The sequence below is a fragment of the Protomyctophum bolini genome, assembly GCF_963924005.1.
Source record: "Protomyctophum bolini genome assembly, chromosome: 7".
Taxonomy (NCBI): Eukaryota; Metazoa; Chordata; class Actinopteri; order Myctophiformes; family Myctophidae; genus Protomyctophum; species Protomyctophum bolini.
In genome coordinates, this window is record NC_137868.1 from 30,703,725 (window position 1) to 30,723,147 (window position 19,423).

Below are 19,423 nucleotides of genomic sequence, written 5' to 3' on the forward strand. Positions count from 1 at the left end.
GCAGTATTCTGGAAGCCTGACCTTCGTGCTTTGATCAGTCACTTCATCCTAATGTAGGCCTACCTCATCCATGGCTTAGGAAGTGGGGTCAAAAGTCAATACATGAATCAAGAAGTCCCAAAGTCAACTTCAACTTCAAACTTCAAGAAGGTTTGGTTGGCTGCATTTTTTTTTATTACCCATATACAATACTGTACTACTAATGTGAAATAAATGTTACTATTTCTGTCACAGCAAGCATGTAAGCAGCATGGATATTTAACAGTTTTGTGTGTTTGTTTTGCATTTGGAACTTGTCCACTTGGCAACTCTTGCATGTATGTCCACTTTGGAAAGGGGTGCACTATTGTGATCCTTCCTAAGGCCCCCCCCCCTCCCTCTATGTGTTTGTTCTTGTTCTTGAGTTTCTTTGCCTGATTGAGGGTACATTCCTTTACTAAATGCTGGCCTGTAAAGCCCTTTGAGGCTGTAACTGTGATAAGAGCTACATGAATAAATGTTAGTTGCTTGTGAGGCCATTTCAGTACAGATTAAATATAACATACTGCCTTCATCCCGCTAACCAAGATAAAACAGTATCAAGGGATCCATACATCTGTCTGAGACTTTCTTTTTTACTTACTGTTGACAGCACCTCGGCCAATCCCCTTTTCTTCTCTCTCTCTCACTCTCATTCTTTCATTCGCAGGAGAATACCCAGGGCCTAAACAAGAGCAACAGCTGTGTGATCTCTAGCTTAAACAGGGAATGCATGCATGCATGCATGCATGCACACACACACACACACACACACACACACACACACACACACACACACACACACACACACACACACACACACACACACACACACACACACACACACACACACACACACACACACACACACACACGGTGTGTGTGTGTAGCACACGCACGTTCACGCCATAGGTACACACACGATGGACTCCATTTTCGTCCCCGCTAAACCCCTTATCCCTAAACGTGTCAATGTAGATTAGCTAGTTGAACTATTCAAAAATGTTTTTCAAAATAGTAAAAAGAGGCAAAGAAGTTTAGGGACAAGTGGTTTAGCGGTGACGAAAATGGAGCCCTATGTGCCTATAAAGCCTATATGCCTATAAGCCACGTAAGTGTTGAGGAAGAAAATATTTACAGCAAACAAGGAAAAAAAACTTTGTTTGGTATCTTGTAGATGGCAGAAGACCTCTCTTCATCTTGTTCGTTCATGCAGAAAACGTTTCCTTCCAAAACAGTCCTGTGAATACAGTAGTGACTTTTGCCTTGTTATGCTTTCCCTGTAGACTCTACAGGGATAACATAACAAGTGTAGAGGGAGTGGTGAAATATGGGGTGTGTATGTGAAGCCCCTCCTTCATACTCTCCCTTCCTCTCTCCCTTCCCCTCTCTCTCTCTCTCTCTCTCTCTCTGCCAGGGTACAACACACCACTCTTGGCCTAGCAGGCCGATCAATGAGGAGCATACAGCCTTCAGCCCCTTCACACTCTCTCACTCCTTCCCTTCATTGAGTACTCTGCCTTCTTCTTCCTCCTATAGACCCTTACCTAGCAGCTGACCTACCCCCCAAACTATTTACGGTAAGAGGAATTACCTCTCTTTCTCAGTGCGTGTCTTTCATTCTTTCATACAAAGGAAAATATACTAAGGTTATGAATGAGTTAATACCAGTTTGGTCAGTTTAGTTTGGAACAATTGAGCAACCTTCACCTGTATTGTGATTTCTTTTTTTTTAATGGTGTTATATTGTGGAATTAATATCATATTTGTCCATCTCAGTTGGCTGCTCCTAAATGTATTAACAAATTAAACAAAATAAGTCATTTTCAATTGTAGCTTGTGCAAATATGTGCTTGTGTCATGGCAATAGATATTATGCATCATGTCTTTTACTTTATGGTCCAGAAGCAGTGTAACTTCAGAGAGCATTTCTGGTTGAGTACTTGAGTGCCGTCTGTTCATATCACAAAATGTGATGAGGACATCACATTTGGGCAAGTGGCTATGGCCGAATTTAGCCCAAGGAGTGTTTTTTATTTCCGTGCAAAACTCAACTCAAAATTCAACCCCTGAATTTACCATGATCCAAATTTTATATAATACTCTAGTATTTTTAATATATTTGGATGTCCCTAAGGATAATAAAACCTTGAACAATTACTATTGCAATTTCTTTTTGGTCAAATCTTAGATTGACTGGCCTATTTAGACAGCGTAGCCATTATTAGTCAGATTAGTTCACTGATTTTTTGTATACACTGATAGAGCCTAAATACGTAGCTCCTTATAACATTTTATTTTAAAGCCAGTGTTGTGCCAGAAATAATGATGCACAGCACTTGACACACTACACAAGCGCCCTTACCATCTCAAGCAACCCAGAGCTAGCAAGAAACATGCATTCTATATGCATTAATGTTAAGCATTAAGCTACGTACCTCCTGGCTGGCTAGTTAAAGGACCAGTTAAACTCAAGATGCAATAGCTTAATTGCATGCTTTTAGAGGACTCATGTTTCTTGGGTATTTGCTCTGAAGTCTGAACCCTATATTGATCTGTTTGGACGGATCAAGAGATGCACTGTCCATTCTCAGCAAATGATTAGCATAATTATAATCGCAGTGCTAATTGCAAACACAATTAAGTATAATTTAGTGGTAAAATACATTTCTTCTATGTTTTGCTCTGTTCATAATCAGACTGATTCAGATATGCACCATAACTTACCATTAGCATTGCCCATATATACTCTGTACTGTATATTATACTGTACATGATTTAGCTATTTGTATGGCTAATTGGTTTTCACTAATTAAGCTATTGCATCCCTATAATTATTGTCTCCACCAGGCCAGATGGCTGAAGAGCCAAGACTGGAAACTAGTGTTGTTTGTCTAGTATCCGCCTAGAACACTTGAACCGTCCACCTGAAAACTTCATAATAATAAATAATTGTCCTGGATAGTAAAATAAAAATAATACATAAATTATAATTATAATAACAGCAATGGGCAAACAAACCTAAACATGATTTTTGAACAATATCTTATACCAACAATATAGAGGCGTTTTGAAATGTTTACAAACGACATCATAACCTTGTTATAAGTGGCGGGTTCAGTTGACCAAGCCTGCATCTGTGAAAGACATCAGACAGAGAATTCATACGCCTCATTGATCCCTGTCTAATAGCTCTTGACCCTTTAGCATCAATAAAGTTACCACTGGCATTGCTTTGACAGCAACAATCTGTCATTACAAAAACAGCAAAGCCTTATTTATATTGTGTATTGTATATTGCTCTTAAGTGAGTTCAGGTGAGGTGACATACGTAGTGTCATAGACTCATATACAATGGCTAGATCAATATTTGGAAGCCGTTTACTTTTCTTATTTGAAGAATGACCGAGCAAGACAGAAAGGTCCTTGTTACCACACCAATTTACAGAACTAAATCACACACAACATATTCTATAAGCTGAATCAGCCTCTTGCTCATGAATACCAACTGGTTAGGAATCTCATAATAACACTTTTGACTTGGCAGAGACCAAAAACAGTGATGTAATTGCTATATTTACCTGCTCTACACTGGTGCAAGGTTGTAATCATACTCTGTTGCAACCATTTATGTCGTCATTGTCAAAAAAACTGTATTTTCTAGTGATGTATCATATCATACAGCAAACGCTGCAGACAATTTGTACAGACACAGATAGAAATGACAAAACTATTACATAATATGACATGACTAAACTTGCAATCATGCTGGGGTGCCTCCTGGAACAGCAGTAGTTTAAAGGAAACACCATCATGTGATAAACTATGTCATGTGCAGATTGATACACCTGGAAATAACAGGTTGGGAGGGTGTACAACATTGTTTTTCTACAATTAGGGAATTAACCACATGAACCTAAGCATCCCTATTCTGGGCAGGTCATAATAGGTAAACATCTGATAAAAAAATCACACCCGTGTGAACTGAGTTTTTCAATTCCCCCCCCCCCCCTCCTATCTCTCTCTATTAGCAGGCACAGCACTATCTCTGTTTCTGGCGCCCCCTACTGGTACTAATAAGATATATACTCGTGCTCATGGCCACATTAGACATTGCTGGTTGTAGGAGTGGTTGCACCACTCAAAAATAGCAGAACTATAGCATACAATGTGTTAAGGGTTTGTATAGAAAAGGAGGGGGAAAATGAGGGTTCCCAGTATAAAACCCCTTGCTTGCTTTTTAAGCTTTTTCAGTTACAAATACATAATCATTGTAACTCAGGGTTCACATGCCCTTAATTGTCTCTTTTGTTTTGTTTTATTTTATTTTAATGAGAAACTTTATGAGACAGTTTTCCTCAAATGTTCATCATCACCTGCAACCAAAGCTTTTAGCATGATGTCTCACAGATGGTTGGCCCCCTTCACACAAAAACATCAATAAAGGCATGACTTGTTAAAAACGGAGCTGACTGAGTGTCAGTGAAGGTTGCCAGCTGTATTACCGTATGTAACTGTGTAAGGAATTGTGCTCTTGCACCATTGACTGTATATGACAGTAAATTATTGCATTTTTGCCCTAGGCTATTGCCAGAGACACATTTTATAGAAAGCAACCCTTGTCTTCTAGTTATATCAGTAAGTACAAGGACAAATTAAGTAATTTGTGGGACAAGATTGGACTATAAAAACCTTCTGAAGGCACCATTTGAGATCTCGAGATGATGGGTACGTTTACTGTAGCATAATAACGTAGCCACCGCCATGCTTCTAGCATCTAACCTAGGATCTAAGGGCTTTCAAAACAGAAAGATTTGAGCAGGAAGTGAGGTCACTGAAGATCAACATTTAGGTCATGTTAGCAATTGAAACCAGATGTTGATCACGTCACATTTGTGTGGTATAGCTAAAATAAATGTAGAAACATTTATCAGTCCTGGCTACATACTTTGGAAGCCAATCTTAGCCAATCAGGATGGACTATGAAAAATCCAACAAAACCGTTTGGTGTAATGGCTAGAGATGTGTATCGATTTGCCATCGTTTGGACAAAATCTATAGGAGTAAGTAATATCAAAAGATGTGTTTTGCAAAGATCTGCCTCCTGGTGGCGCTATATGGCAATATATGGGTGGCGCCCATATGAAAGATGTGGGGCAGAGGTTCTGCTCTGGCATCCAGGGAGACAAAAAGCCCACCAGCTATCTTTCCCTAAAGAAAGTTATGTTGTGATTGAGTTATGTTGGGAATAGGATACTGTACATAATGTGTATTAAACATAGTTTAGTATCTATCCAGATACCAGTACTGGAATGCACTTTCAATTTAGATACCACTTAAACCATATATGACAATGATCCCCAGAGGTTTATGCTTGGTTCTTTTTGAGAACCGGAAATATCAATTCTTGCCTTATGGCCAATAGTTAAAGACCCCTAAAAACAATAGGTACAAGTTCTCATTCATTCCTACTTCCATTCATGCCTTCAACAAGGGGAGCAGGAGGACGTAGCTGTTTAGTTTCAGGGGTGGGTGGTGAGGATGGTTGTTGTTACACTTTATATTTAATATTATCTGAATCTTGTGACAATATACAGTACATGTCTGTATATTGTGGTGTTTTTATAGGGTTTTTTTTAATTATCTGCTGTAAAATTAAGTATCCAGTTTGGGACATACTAATAAACTTGACCTTGAGCTTAACCTTTTGCCTTCTGTGCAGTATGCACATAATCTCTTTGATGAAAATATATCTACAAACTTACAACCTGTCCGTTTTGAGATGTTTTCCTTTTATGATATGCTGAAAATAGGGTTCAAGTGGTTAAAGTAAATGAAACAACTTAACTGTAGAATTTACAGAAACTGCTGAAGAAATATCATTCTATATGACTTACATGTATGTGACGTGTCTGCATTTAGACTTAAACAAATCTGATTTCAGTCTAATGTGACACTAATCTGATTCAGGCTAGATTTGGCTGCCAGTAGTAGGCTACAGACAAGAAGTTGTTGAGTATACAATACTGATTAATTAATCTTACACATGGTGTTACAATCTGATTGTGCATGCCACACACCAGCCTGTCCCTCAATGCATCTGGCCATTTCCAAATGGGAAATGTTCTGATAATTTGCGTAATTCAGCACAACATTCAGAAATGCTTTCACCTTTGCTCGGATTTCGTTTGATACATTTAAATCTTTCAGCTATGACCAGTGGTTTGGGGTTCAAAATCTTCAAATGCTGTTTCAAAGTCAATACAATTTCCGCAAAGGTTTTGTCAGCTGGCTTTTCAGGGGTTAACAAGCTCCATAGCAGCCCATATGTCTTGGCAGCAGCAATGTCGTTAGCAGTACAATAACTCCACTCTTTCAATATAAGTTGCCCAGTCTTCAGCACCACTGTCAAATTCTGTCATTATAGTTACAATCATCGCCATCTTTTTTGTAAATCACTCACGTGTCCTTGGTTTGTTTTGTTTATGTCCAAGCAGGCTGTGCAATCTGCACACACACCCTTTTCTCTGTGTCCACTTAATCTTCACTCAAAGTCACTCGATTTTCCTTCCTCCAAATTCCAAAGCTGGCATTGCAAACGTTCTTCAACAATTAACGCACTGCAGGTTCTTAATTCTCGTCGCCAATTTGTTGTGTATGTGGCCTATGAACACAACTAATAAAGAAATAAAACACTGGAGAAGGGAGCTCAGGTTTTCATAGTAGGCTACTTTACTGGTCAAAGCCAGAACTGACACACATCAATCAAGGTTATACAATGCAGCTGCAGGACCAGGGGGGCAGTCAGACAGATATTTTGTGAAGCCACTAAGGAAATCGGGACTTCCTGAAAGTTCATATAATGGCCTGTTGTGGCGCTGTCGGGGCCCAAAAAACCCCCATATCTCCATAGAGGTCCATGTATTTGGGCCCAACTTCAGACTGTATTACCTTAATAAACATGGTCATGAATACTTTCTGCAAACTAAGAGCACCTAGCACAAGGCAGAGTGGTCTGCTACATAAAGTAGTCACTGGAGAAGCAATACACTACAGGATTGAAACAAAAGGGAGACACAGGCACAGTTAAGTGTATACAAATATATTTATTTAAAGGTTAACTACTAACTTAACTACTAACTTACATAAATATAACATGTCAGTAAATATGAATGACCATCAGTGTGTATAAGTGTATATGTGTGCAGTGGTGAATTTCCATGATACATTTGATACATAGTAATTGAATACATTTTTCTAAGATGTTTGTCCATTTTCTCGTCTCTGCAGCGGGTCATTTTCAAAAGAAAAGAAAATGGCGTCCACGTGTCGAACAACAGTGGTTGTACTTCTGCTTCTGGCCAGTATTGCTGCCATCATTACTATTGCTGTCATACAGGACAAATGGAAAACATACGAGTATGAGGTGAACACACACACATCATACACATGCACTGCACTCACAATCTCATCTACACATTCTACAGGCATGCACATGCAGTGAGACAATTTGGAATATACTGTAGTGTAGAGACTCAACTAATCCACCTGAATCATCACCTTCAATGCACTACAACTTTAGCTGTGTCTGCATCTGCAGATATTTCTTCCATCTGTCAGTATTTTCTTCTCTCACTGTGTTTGGGATGTTTCTGTGTGTCAACCTTTCGGCAGTGCTGTATAGGTGTGCTAATTGTCATCGAGGCCAACTTTTAAAATGTTGTGTTTACAAATCGCAACCGACAAATCCTTCTTGCTATAACTCTAAACAGGTTTGAACATGTGCACAGACACAAATTCACACTCTGACACCGATGCGGCGATGCACACACACACACACACACACACACACACACACACACACACACACACACACACACACACACACACACACACACACACACACGTACACAGGATTTGAGCCCTTTATACCTTTCATTACATGTAAATGATGGCATGATGATTTGTCATTGTAATGATTTCATGAGCTATTTGTTTATAATAGCTATTAAACTGCACCACGAAACAAGACAACGCATGTTGCTTAATACGCATAAAACGCATGCATTCAATTAAACAAATGCACACCTACATGCGTTCATGCATACATGTGTTCCTACACACGTATACTCACACACACACACACACACACACACACACACACACACACACTTCCTGTCTGGTAATATGAAGCCATGCATTAACCAGATGTCTATTGTCCATGACAGGGGTCAAGGCCTTGCTGCAAACAGCAATCAACTTGCCTTGCACTGATGTACCCTGCGTGGTTGAACTGCGACCTTGCAGCAGCCCACCCTGCATGTTTCATCTTACCTTCTTGGCAGCTCTATAGGAGCAATTACAAGATCCTGACAGATCTTTGATGGTTCTTACTAATCACAGTAACGGGCAGTGGTGGACAAAGTACTCAACCTCAGTACTTCAAAGTATAGATACTCTGACTCCGTCAAATATATTATTCCACTACAAGTGAAAGTTGCTCTGTCAAATTTGAACTTGAGTTAATACTTTATGCTTGTAAAAATACGTATTCAAAAGTAAATCTCACAAAGTATTTATTCTTTTTCGTATCGATGCAAATTTTACAGAAATCTTAAAAATATCAATAACTAGGAAAGCAGTTCCTGCAGAAACTGCGTGGGCTTGCTGAAAACCCGCAATGTACAGTAAAAAAATTAATAAATCTGAAAAAGTTACAACCCACAATCAAAGTAGCAGATTTACAAGCTCAAAACATTCAGTCAGATGTTGATGACAAGGGTCCCTAAAGAGAATATTCTTCAGAAGTGCATTCATTAAGCTTAAAAGAAGTGATTTCTGAATCAGTTCTTTTTGAGAGTGTCAGAGTATACAGTATACTAAGGTTCTTTTACTCTGTTCACAGTATTGACAAAAACAACTCATTTTCAAATATTCAAAAATACTCACTTGAAGTTAATTGCACTTCCCTTACATTTTGCCACACAGCAAAAACTCCACTAATACTCTACTTTTGAGGATCTCATGCTTGACTTGAGCCCATTTTAAAGCCACAACATCCGGCCTGTTTCAAGTTCCCATCATTGCATGCATGCATAAAAAAACACTACCTTAAGGTGAGACAGGCCACATCTTCCATTGGCACAAGGTGGACGGTGATGTGTGTGTTGATGTCTCTGCCAACTTCACCTTTCCTTTGTCTGTTACTCTGTTTGATCTCTCCAGTATGGCATTGTGATTGACTCCGGGTCGTCCCGTTCCAGCGTCTACCTGTACCACTGGCCTGGAAACAAGCAGAATGACACAGGAGTGGTGGAGGAAAAGTTGAATTGTAGAGTTGAGGGTGAGTTATTATAAAAGGGGATGAGAGCATACATTGTTGCCGGAGTAAGTATGCTGAGCTCAGCTGAAGTCATTACTAGGCAACGTTTAAAGTATTCCTTTCAAAACAAAGAGTTGACAAAATAATTTACGCTATATATATATATATTATTATAATTGGATTTCAGGTTGGCATTCTTTCTGCAGGTGAAGGCATCTCGGAGATGAAAGTTGACCCAGAAAAAGACGCCAAATCATGGATAGCCTTCCAGAAGTGCATGGATGAAGTCACCAAAGCTATCCCTGCCGAGAAACACCAAAATACATCCCTATTCCTCGGGGCTACTGCCGGCATGAGACTGCTAGAGTAGGAACGAATCTGACTTCCTGTTTTTTCACACAATACTGTATTGATTACTGAGGGGAAATGTTTTTGTCTTCTTATTATTATTACTATTATTTATTTGTCTTTTAATTTTTTTGCTGTCCACCCTGACCTTTTCTGTCTGCCCCAGAGAAGAAAATAGGAATAGGTCGGATGAGATCATCGCGAGCCTTGGAACATACCTCACATCTCTTCCCTTCAACTTCATGGGTGCCCAAATCATCACTGGACAGGAGGAAGGGCTGTACGGGTGGATCACTGTCAACTACCTCATGGGGAACTTCTTGGAGGTAAGAAAGAGATGAGTTGGATTTTCATAGACAATAAAGTAAACGCAGACAAGGCAGCTTCAATGCTTCATACCTTGCTTGTGTTCACAACTTTACTTACTCTTTCTTTCTTCTTCATCATGACAATCAATACAATACACCGTTACTCATTAGGGCCCCCTAGTCTACCTCAGTGCAGTGTTCTTTCAGACCATACACAGTATATCAAAAAAGGTCTTCAGCCTTATGTACCATGTGTAGTATTTGTAACAGTAATAATAATAATAGTACTATTTTTTTATTTAAGAAGCACTTTCCCAGAAACTGATTTCACCACCACCATGAACAGATTCTCTTGCCTAACATTTGCAGAAGCATACGTGGAATGCCTATATCCATCCCAGCGGAGCAAAGACAGTAGGCTCCATGGACCTAGGTGGAGCGTCCACTCAGATAGCCTTTGTCGTGCAAGACGACGCACAAGGAGAGGACTATCTTCTGGTTAATTTGTATGGCTACCCCTACAACGTCTACACACACAGCTTCCTCTGTTACGGCAAGAACGAGGCTGAGAAGAAGGTTATGGATAAAGTAGTGAAGGTACAGTATGGAGCAAGTGTGTTCTGATGATGCCCTTCTTACATCCGACACAACACACACACACACACACACACACACACACACACACACACACACAACCCCAGGTTGGGAAGCAGTGCTGGAGTAGCCTGGCTTTTTGCCAACGGCTGATTCGGTCTGGCTTATTAGCCAGGCTAGTGCTGGAGATGTTTTCCTCATCTTGGTTTGTGCGTGCATGCGCGAGCATGCGTTCGTGCGTGTGTGAGTGTGTATGAGCGCACTAAACTCCATTAACGCCAATTTGTGAACATCGCTGTCCCTGAACTGCTAACAGGCAAAGTGAGACCCTTCTAGGATGCATTATGGCATTAACAGTATTGATTAGTCCGTCAGTGACGCCTGAGGGAAAATGCATTATTTCTGCATGGCTCTTAAAGCTAAAATCAGTACGTTTTATGTCCATTATGCTGTTTTAATTGCACCGACATGATGACATCTGAATTACAATAAAGATGAAAGCACATCTATTGTACAATCCAGTGTGCCGTCTGCTCCTAGAAACTTTCTTGACATGCACTGGCTACAGGGTCTACATTTCTCAATGGAAGAGTTGAGAGAGCACATCCAACCCCTGCCGATGTATTAGTTATATTAAAATACGGACATATGGAGGAAAAACACATTCATGAACTGTTACCAAACTGACCAAGGCAAACACCAAGACAGTAGCAACATACTGTATAACATGACAGATGATTAAAAAGACGGTCTCCAGAGATTGGTTCAAGTGCTCGCTAGAAGCAAATGAACGTAAACCTACAGAACCACGCAACCATAAGGTTGCATCAGATGCGGTGCTTGAAGAATGACAGGCTTCCATGTTGAGAGAGGATGTAACCTACTGTATTGCAAGATCATTTGCCTACAGCAAATAGCCAAGATAGCTGGATGGACACCGCATAGACCTTTTCATCGTCATTGCAAAACGTCAGAGGGTTTTTGTCAATGAACAGAAATCAGATGTGGGCAATAGAAGAACACACTGGGTACAGGGTGCATACAGAGTCCAATAAATGCCATGAAGTTCTAATGTTCCACTTGAATAGCCTCATACAGCTTGGTTAAAATATAAATAACAGTTTGTCTCAGATTGTAGCTTTAGGTAAAGTAGAAATCTGGTAGGCCTAATCTGGTAGGCCTAATTGTAGGTGGAAGGATTCTTTAAAAATCACACTTGGGTGAAATGATGGGCGCCCACTGTATTTATATCAGCCAGATAACGTCTTACATTGTAATTTACTGCCATAAACATTAAAGTCCATGGACTTGGCTGGCACAATTATCATAACTGCCCTAAACAAACATTAAAGGACAACGTTTTTGAACTGCAGTCTTGGTGTGTGCGACCCACTAACGTTATTTCACTAAAGCTTTTGCTCAATTCTAGTTTTCGTAATGTTGTTAGTTTTAGTTATCCATAATAAACATGTTCCTCTCCTGTCTTCACACCTCCAGCTCTCCTCTGACCCTTCCTACGTTGAAAACCCCTGTTACGCCGAAGGATTCAACATAACGGTCAAGGCCTCATCTATCTACGACTCAGAATGCACAACCAAACCAAAGGACTTCAACCCGAACCAGGACATTTTCATGGTTGGAATCCCAGACTCAGACAAGTGCAGGAAGATAGTCCAGTCCATATTTGACTTCACTGCCTGCTCTGGAGCCAACTGTTCCTTCAATGGAGTTCAGCAACCACCGGTCACTGGGGGCTTTATGGTAAGGCCTAATGTAGAACCACCGGTCACTGGGGGCTTTATGGTAAGGCCTAATGTAGAACCACCGGTCACTGGGGGCTTTATGGTAAGGCCTAATGTAGAACCACCGGTCACTGGGGGCTTTATGGTAAGGCCTAATGTAGAGGTTATCACTGGGGGCTTTATGGTAAGGCCTAATGTAGAACCACCGGTCACTGGGGGCTTTATGGTAAGGCCTAATGTAGAACCACCGGTCACTGGGGGCTTTATGGTAAGGCCTAATGTAGAACCACCGGTCACTGGGGGCTTTATGGTAAGGCCTAATGTAGAGGTTATCACTGGGGGCTTTATGGTAAGGCCTAATGTAGAACCACCGGTCACTGGGGGCTTTATGGTAAGGCCTAATGTAGAACCACCGGTCACTGGGGGCTTTATGGTAAGGCCTAATGTAGAACCACCGGTCACTGGGGGCTTTATGGTAAGGCCTAATGTAGAACCACCGGTCACTGGGGGCTTTATGGTAAGGCCTAATGTAGAACCACCGGTCACTGGGGGCTTTATGGTAAGGCCTAATGTAGAACCACCGGTCACTGGGGGCTTTATGGTAAGGCCTAATGTAGAACCACCGGTCACTGGGGGCTTTATGGTAAGGCCTAATGTAGAACCACCGGTCACTGGGGGCTTTATGGTAAGGCCTAATGTAGAACCACCGGTCACTGGGGGCTTTATGGTAAGGCCTAATGTAGAACCACCGGTCACTGGGGGCTTTATGGTAAGGCCTAATGTAGAACAACCGGTCACTGCAGGGGGCTTTATGGTAAGGCCTAATGTAGAGGTGCAGCACAGAGCACACTGCTGCGTTTTTCGGATTTAGGTCCTTGCAGACTGCATTGTGTGTTTTTAGGAAAAACTAGAAAAAATGGCGCACCCAAAATTCTATCTGATATTCGGGTCAGAAAACGCAGCAGTCTGTAAAAATCTTTCATTGAACTAATCGATTTAATTGATTACATATAATTTCTAAATCTATAATTATCAAATAATATGAAAATAAAATAGCTGATCTACAAGCCAATGTGCTCCCATGTGTTGTGAGCTTATATTTTCACTATTTTTTGCATGACACCGTTGTGCAACATAAGGTTGATCGATATATAGGTTTTCTTTAATATAAATTGTTATTTGATTAATTGAAAAAGTCAATGACCGAATAATCGCTAAGAAAATAATCAATAGTTGCTGTCATTAATTTAAAGTGAGAGGGAGAGAGCGGGAGAGAGAGCAAACAAGAGAGGGAGAGAAGTAGAGAGAGGGGAAAGGGAGCCTATTTCACCCAGGCAATAACATCCTGGTACAGAAACCTTAACGTCAGCACAATAAACCAAATATAAAATAAGCTAAATCTAAAGGACACCTAAGGATACAAGAAGCATATTCAATCGGGGTACCTGTTATTAGTGCAATGATGGAGCACAATCTTGTTAGCTGACTGGTCTCCTTCTTTGAAACGCCAGCGATTCTCAAGCCACTAATAGCAAGTTTATGGACAGACTGCCAGATATCACTGGCATCGACACACACTCACACGCGCGAGCGCGCACACATGACATAGCAAAAATAGCCAATCTACAAGCTCACAACGTTGTAGTGCGATAATGGCATGCCCAAAAAAACCAATGTCAGCGCATGGTTAAAATATTGTACTCTCATTGTCTCTGTGAAAACACACTCTGCACTTGCTCACAGTGTACACATGCACAGCCACACACAGGCACATCAGGACCCTGGACAGCACCAATGCATTATGTGGCTTATTTCCACTCTATTATAGCAAAAGGCCGATGCACACCTCAAAAGGCTGGTGACAGGTGCGTAGGGCAATAGAGCATATGGACAGGACAATATCCAATGTCTGTCCTGATGAAGGTCTAAGGCAAGCAACTGAAACGTCACCCTAATAAAGAGCAACATTGTTTTGTGTCTGACAGCGGGACCTCTTCTTTTCTTTCAAAGATACCCTTTTCATTATTTCCATTCCAGACAGAGATTTGAATATGAGTGGGAGGGACATGGACAATACACGTCCGTGTACATACAAATATTATGAGGAACAACAAAACAAAACTTAACAACTTAAACTGGAGATATTTTCTTTAAAGACAGTATGCAGTATGTTTTAAATGATTATTATTGGCCATAATAATTAAGAATTTAAAAATGTTCTCCCTACAGGCATACGCTGGATACTTTTACGTTGCTAGGGCTCTGCTCAGCAGCATACCTGGTACCTCAGAACTTGACCACTTCATTGCAAGCACAAAGAAACTCTGCCACACACACTGGACAGTGGTAAGTTTAATTATTTCTCATCGTGGCCTCTCAGTTTGTCCTTCTGTCCCCCAAAACATGATCTGCCCTGACGCCACAATGGCACTTAACCACTTAAACCCCTGCTTCCGGGTTGATTTGTGGGGAAGGCTTTCACTGAAAATAGCAGATCAACAAACTCACAACAGGACACCTTGCGTCGCATTGTGAGCTTGTCGATAAGCTATTTTGAGCTAAATCTTTCCCCACAATAACACAAAACAGAAAAGACACTATTGAGCCCATATGGGCTTTAAGTGGTTAATGCCCTACACACACTGCCCCAGTTGATTTCATTGTTTTCTCCTCTGTCCCTTTCCTGTCCATACAGTTTTTAAACACCAGACTTGTTGGGATTATGAATTCTTATCGAATCAACCCCTCCCCTAACCCCCACCTTTATCATACAACAATAGCTGTGGGGGCGAGGCTTAAGTTCAGGTGGGTGGTGCTAAGGTGAAAACCAGGTATACTTAATGAACTGGTGGGTTTGGCCACATAAAAACATAATTTTTATACTTAATCTGTACACTTTTTTAAAAAGATCTTCCCCCTATATAATCAGAATATGTGATGATGAATTTGAATGCCAAAGGCCAAACGACCTTGCCCCTAAAATGACGAAATTCTAGGCCTGCCAGAACTTGAAGAAAGACCTGAGTAACTACTTTTAGTTCAGTTCACGCTGGTTCACTAGACAACAATTGAAGAAAACCTTTACTGTCTAATGTTTATTTTTCTACATGCACACAGTCATTGAATAATTTGCAAAATTACAAAACAGTGTGGAAGGAGACTATAATGAATCTATGAGAGATTTCACAACTTCCTAGTTAAATAGAGGAGAGCATTGTGTGTTGTACTATTACACATAAACTTCCATATTGACACCACAAGACCTCACTGATACTGTAGTTGCGAACGCAGATCATGTCTGTCTGTCTGTCTGTCTGTCTGTGTGTGTGTGTGTGTGTGTGTGTGTGTGTGTGTGTGTGTGTGTGTGTGTGTGTGTGTGTGTGTGTGTGTGTGTGTGTGTGTGTGTGTGTGTGTCCGTCCGTGTGTCCCCCCTTTGTGCCCATGGAGCTGAGTGATTTGTTTGTGATTGATGCAACACACTCCATATTTGGACGTATAGCTGCTTTGGGGAGTCCTTATATGGTTAAGGCTAAAAACTTAACTTAAAAATAATTTAACTTAAAAAAATAATAACTTCAAAATTAATCTTAAAAAAACCCAAATATGTACGAGCTGCGTTCGCTTCCCGCGTTTGCGCGTCTTACTGGTGTACTGTAGGTAGAACTAGTCATGGTTATGAATGAATATTTGCCCAAGTTAGTTCAGAAATTTTACAGTACATGGACATACAGTAGTGATCATAAAATGATCAATATTGTGTACATATGTTTGTTATTGTGTCTTTCAGCTGCAGGAACAAAAGAATTGGGTGTCTCCAAAACATCTCCAGACTTATTGTTTCTCATCTCACTATATTTTGACCATACTAAAAGATGGGTACAAGTTTAACGAAGAGACCTGGAAAAACATTGACTTTGAAAAAGAGGTAGGTGAAGGACCACTGGGAAGAACACCATGCTTTCCTAATTGCTTCCCTTTCTTGCAAACAAAAAAAAGCTGTCATTTTCTAAATATTGTTCTTTTGGTAACTCTACCTCAATTATGCATTCTTGATGAATAATAGGACTAATTAATACATTTAAGGTACATAAAGCTTATAGGCCTGGGTCAGTTATGCATGTAGAAATAGACAAATAGCAATGGAGACATGTTTATCCCCTTATGGACTGAATTAATTTCTAATGATAAAAAAAACATTTGTGTTTCTGCCATCAATCAGATGCTAGTTGAGATACTCAATTTTAATTTAGCACAAACAATAGATATAAATGTAGGTGCCAAATTTGGCACAGTAGGCTATTAGGGTTATTACACTGTTATACTAATTACACTATTCACTATTTTCACTATTGCACTTATACACTATTTCACTATTACAGACACAGTTACTACTATCTCTATTATTGTGATGCCATGTCCTAGTCCCTGATGGGTCAAATTTGTTTGCTGGTGTGTATATATTTTTTAGGACAACTAATCTCAGATTTGTGCAGTAAGTCATACACTGGCAGCCTAGAGCCATGTGCTGTCACTTCCTGCTTTTTCAATTATTTATTCTCGTTTATTCTCCAAACCACTTGATGGTGCCAAAGTGCTTCCAGTTATACCTTGGCATGTGCCAAAACTGACCCAATAGGCATTGACAGCCTTCCTTTTCTACATCGCCTATATTTGGCCATTAACTGGTATGTGCCAAATTTGACAGTATTTGCTGTGTTTCAGAGAGAGTAATGGATTAGTTTACATTGGTAACATTTGTAAAGAGTATTTGTGAGGTAAGAAAGTTCCAAATATACCGTTGAGTGAATATTACAGTACATATTATGAAGATGTTTGACACATATAGCCTATTGTGTACATATACTATGTTTGTATGGCACACCACCTATTAACATCTTCATAATGTAATATCATTCATCAAGTGGTGTAAAATTGGTCATTATAAGTGAATTATACAGTACCTCACAAATATGTTTACTTTAAAGCAACCTCTAAGCACTAAGCAGTATTACTGGTGCGTAACATGATGATAAATAATTTAAACATATACTTTCCAAACCTTTTAGCTCAAGACCCAAAAGAGAAATTTGTCATCCCTGAAACTAGTCAAAATATCTACAAGCTCACATGTCGCATCACCTATTTGTAGCTATTTTCAGTTTTCTCACTACTTTTTAAACTTTTTTTATGGAATATTTTTTATTTTTGTATTTTTAATGACATTCCTTAGATTATTTTTTGTTAGGGCAATTATAGGAAATGGAAAAAAAGGACCCATACAAATGGGTCCCGACCCACTGTTTGGGAAACTGTTTTGCTCTAACTGTATGTGCATGAGTCAGCCCTAGATCATCCATTGGTGGTATAGCCCCAGAGGCTGACTGACATATTCCATCATCCATCTATGGTATATAAAAATGTCAAAGGGAGAATGAAAAGCTTCGGTTATGCCCGGGGAGATGGAACTTCCTTCACAAGGGAACTCCTCAACAGAAGGAGATTCCTGGTTGGTGAGATTCACACCATCATATAGTAGCTCTTTTAAACTGTGACTCACCACTGCCACTGTTTCCAGAGACGAGTTAACCTTTGAGACTCAATCATTCAAAACAAAAGGGTTTCCCTTGATAGCTGGCAGCAACCCCTGATTTCCGAACTCCATCAACAAGTGAGTTACTGTGCACTCGTGTCATGGCTGTGGGGTGTCTGTTAATGACACAATTGGTAGCCACTGTACTGTGAAAGAGGCCAACATTGAGACTTTACAGGGATGCTAGATGGCTTTTCTGGTTCATATTTGGCCTCAGGGCTTCGGCTAGTAACTTCAACATGAAAGGCCTAGTACTTGACAGTTCTCTTAAAAGCAGAAAGCTGTGTAGAAGACGTTCAATATGTCACTACTACAGTATACACGCAACTGAGAAAGGCGTTGCTTTCATTACAATTTTGTGCACCACATCAAATCTATGGAGGCTCCTGTCTGTTTGAAAACTGCTGTCCCTAATCTATTTTGGTTTGGGATGTCATTATAAGACGAAAAATGACACAACCTTCGAAATAGCAGATTTACCAGCTCACAATGTGTCACATTGTGACCCATTTAAGAGCCTGCAGATCTGCTATTGCAGGGAACAAAAAATAAATTACAAACTAATTTAAACTAACCATGATTTTCTTTTCTGTGCAGGTGAGGAATACCAGTGTAGGGTGGAGTCTGGGTTATATGCTGAGTGCCTCCAATATGCTCCCATCAGAGGCCAAGGAGTTGCTCCCCATGTCCAACCCGCTCTATGCTGGACTCATCTTCCTCTTTTCAGCGCTAACCATCATTTCTGTCGTTTTACTCTTCATCAGCATTGTCCGCTACTGCTACTGACCACATTACACATTAGGGACAATTACTAATTGATTACTTTGACTGAGAGACAATCCCTATGTTCCCCACTTTCCTTAGGGTTGGGTCTAGGGTTAGGGTTCAGTCACACACGCACACGCACGCGCGCGCACACGCACGCGCACACACACACACACACACACACACACACACACACACACACACACACACACACACACACACACACACACACACACACACACACACACACACACACACACACACACACACACACACACACACACACACACACACACACACACACACACACACCTTTCCATAGACAATGCATTAAACCTATGCCGCTTTCTCAAAACGTGGCAGTGAATGTCCGCTGCTGGTGTGAATTCAGTAGAAGTCCATCAACGGTCACTCTTTCGCCCAAATCTAAAGCACAACAGATTGTCCACATGATGAGGCAGGATAACTAAACCACAGCTATTATGTACTGTCTCACAGGGATTCACAACCTTTTTCATTTCAAGCACTTCCTGATTGATATGCATCAGGCCACAGACCCCCATTTAATGTTTGTCTCTGGGACCCCAATGTATGCTGTAAACTCTTAAGTGTTTATGTAACTCTCTGAGAGTGTACAGATGGTTTGTTCCATTTTGTACACACAAACCATGCCTTGATCGTTTTACATTGTCCATCCTGTCCTGGTCAACACTTTGCCGGTGCAGCAACCATGGCA

At 40.4% G+C, this 19,423-nt stretch overlaps 1 protein-coding gene across 2 annotated transcripts; it reads left to right on the top strand.

The window, feature by feature from the left end:
- Positions 1 to 1,455: 1,455 nt before the first annotated feature.
- On the top strand, positions 1,456 to 18,798 carry entpd3 (ectonucleoside triphosphate diphosphohydrolase 3). 2 transcript variants are annotated; one of them, XM_080767651.1, is made up of 10 exons: positions 1,456 to 1,598; positions 7,309 to 7,444; positions 9,244 to 9,361; positions 9,547 to 9,706; positions 9,855 to 10,014; positions 10,366 to 10,593; positions 12,088 to 12,351; positions 14,562 to 14,678; positions 16,120 to 16,257; positions 18,520 to 18,798. In XM_080767651.1, the coding sequence occupies exons 2-10, from the start codon at positions 7,334 to 7,336 to the stop codon at positions 18,706 to 18,708; spliced, it is 1,485 nt and encodes a 494-aa protein (XP_080623777.1). In that variant the 5' UTR covers positions 1,456 to 1,598; positions 7,309 to 7,333; the 3' UTR covers positions 18,709 to 18,798. The 2 variants fall into 2 exon arrangements, with proteins under 2 accessions (XP_080623777.1, XP_080623778.1); XM_080767652.1 differs by having other exon boundaries at positions 16,126 to 16,257.
- The last annotated feature ends 625 nt before the right edge of the window (positions 18,799 to 19,423 follow it).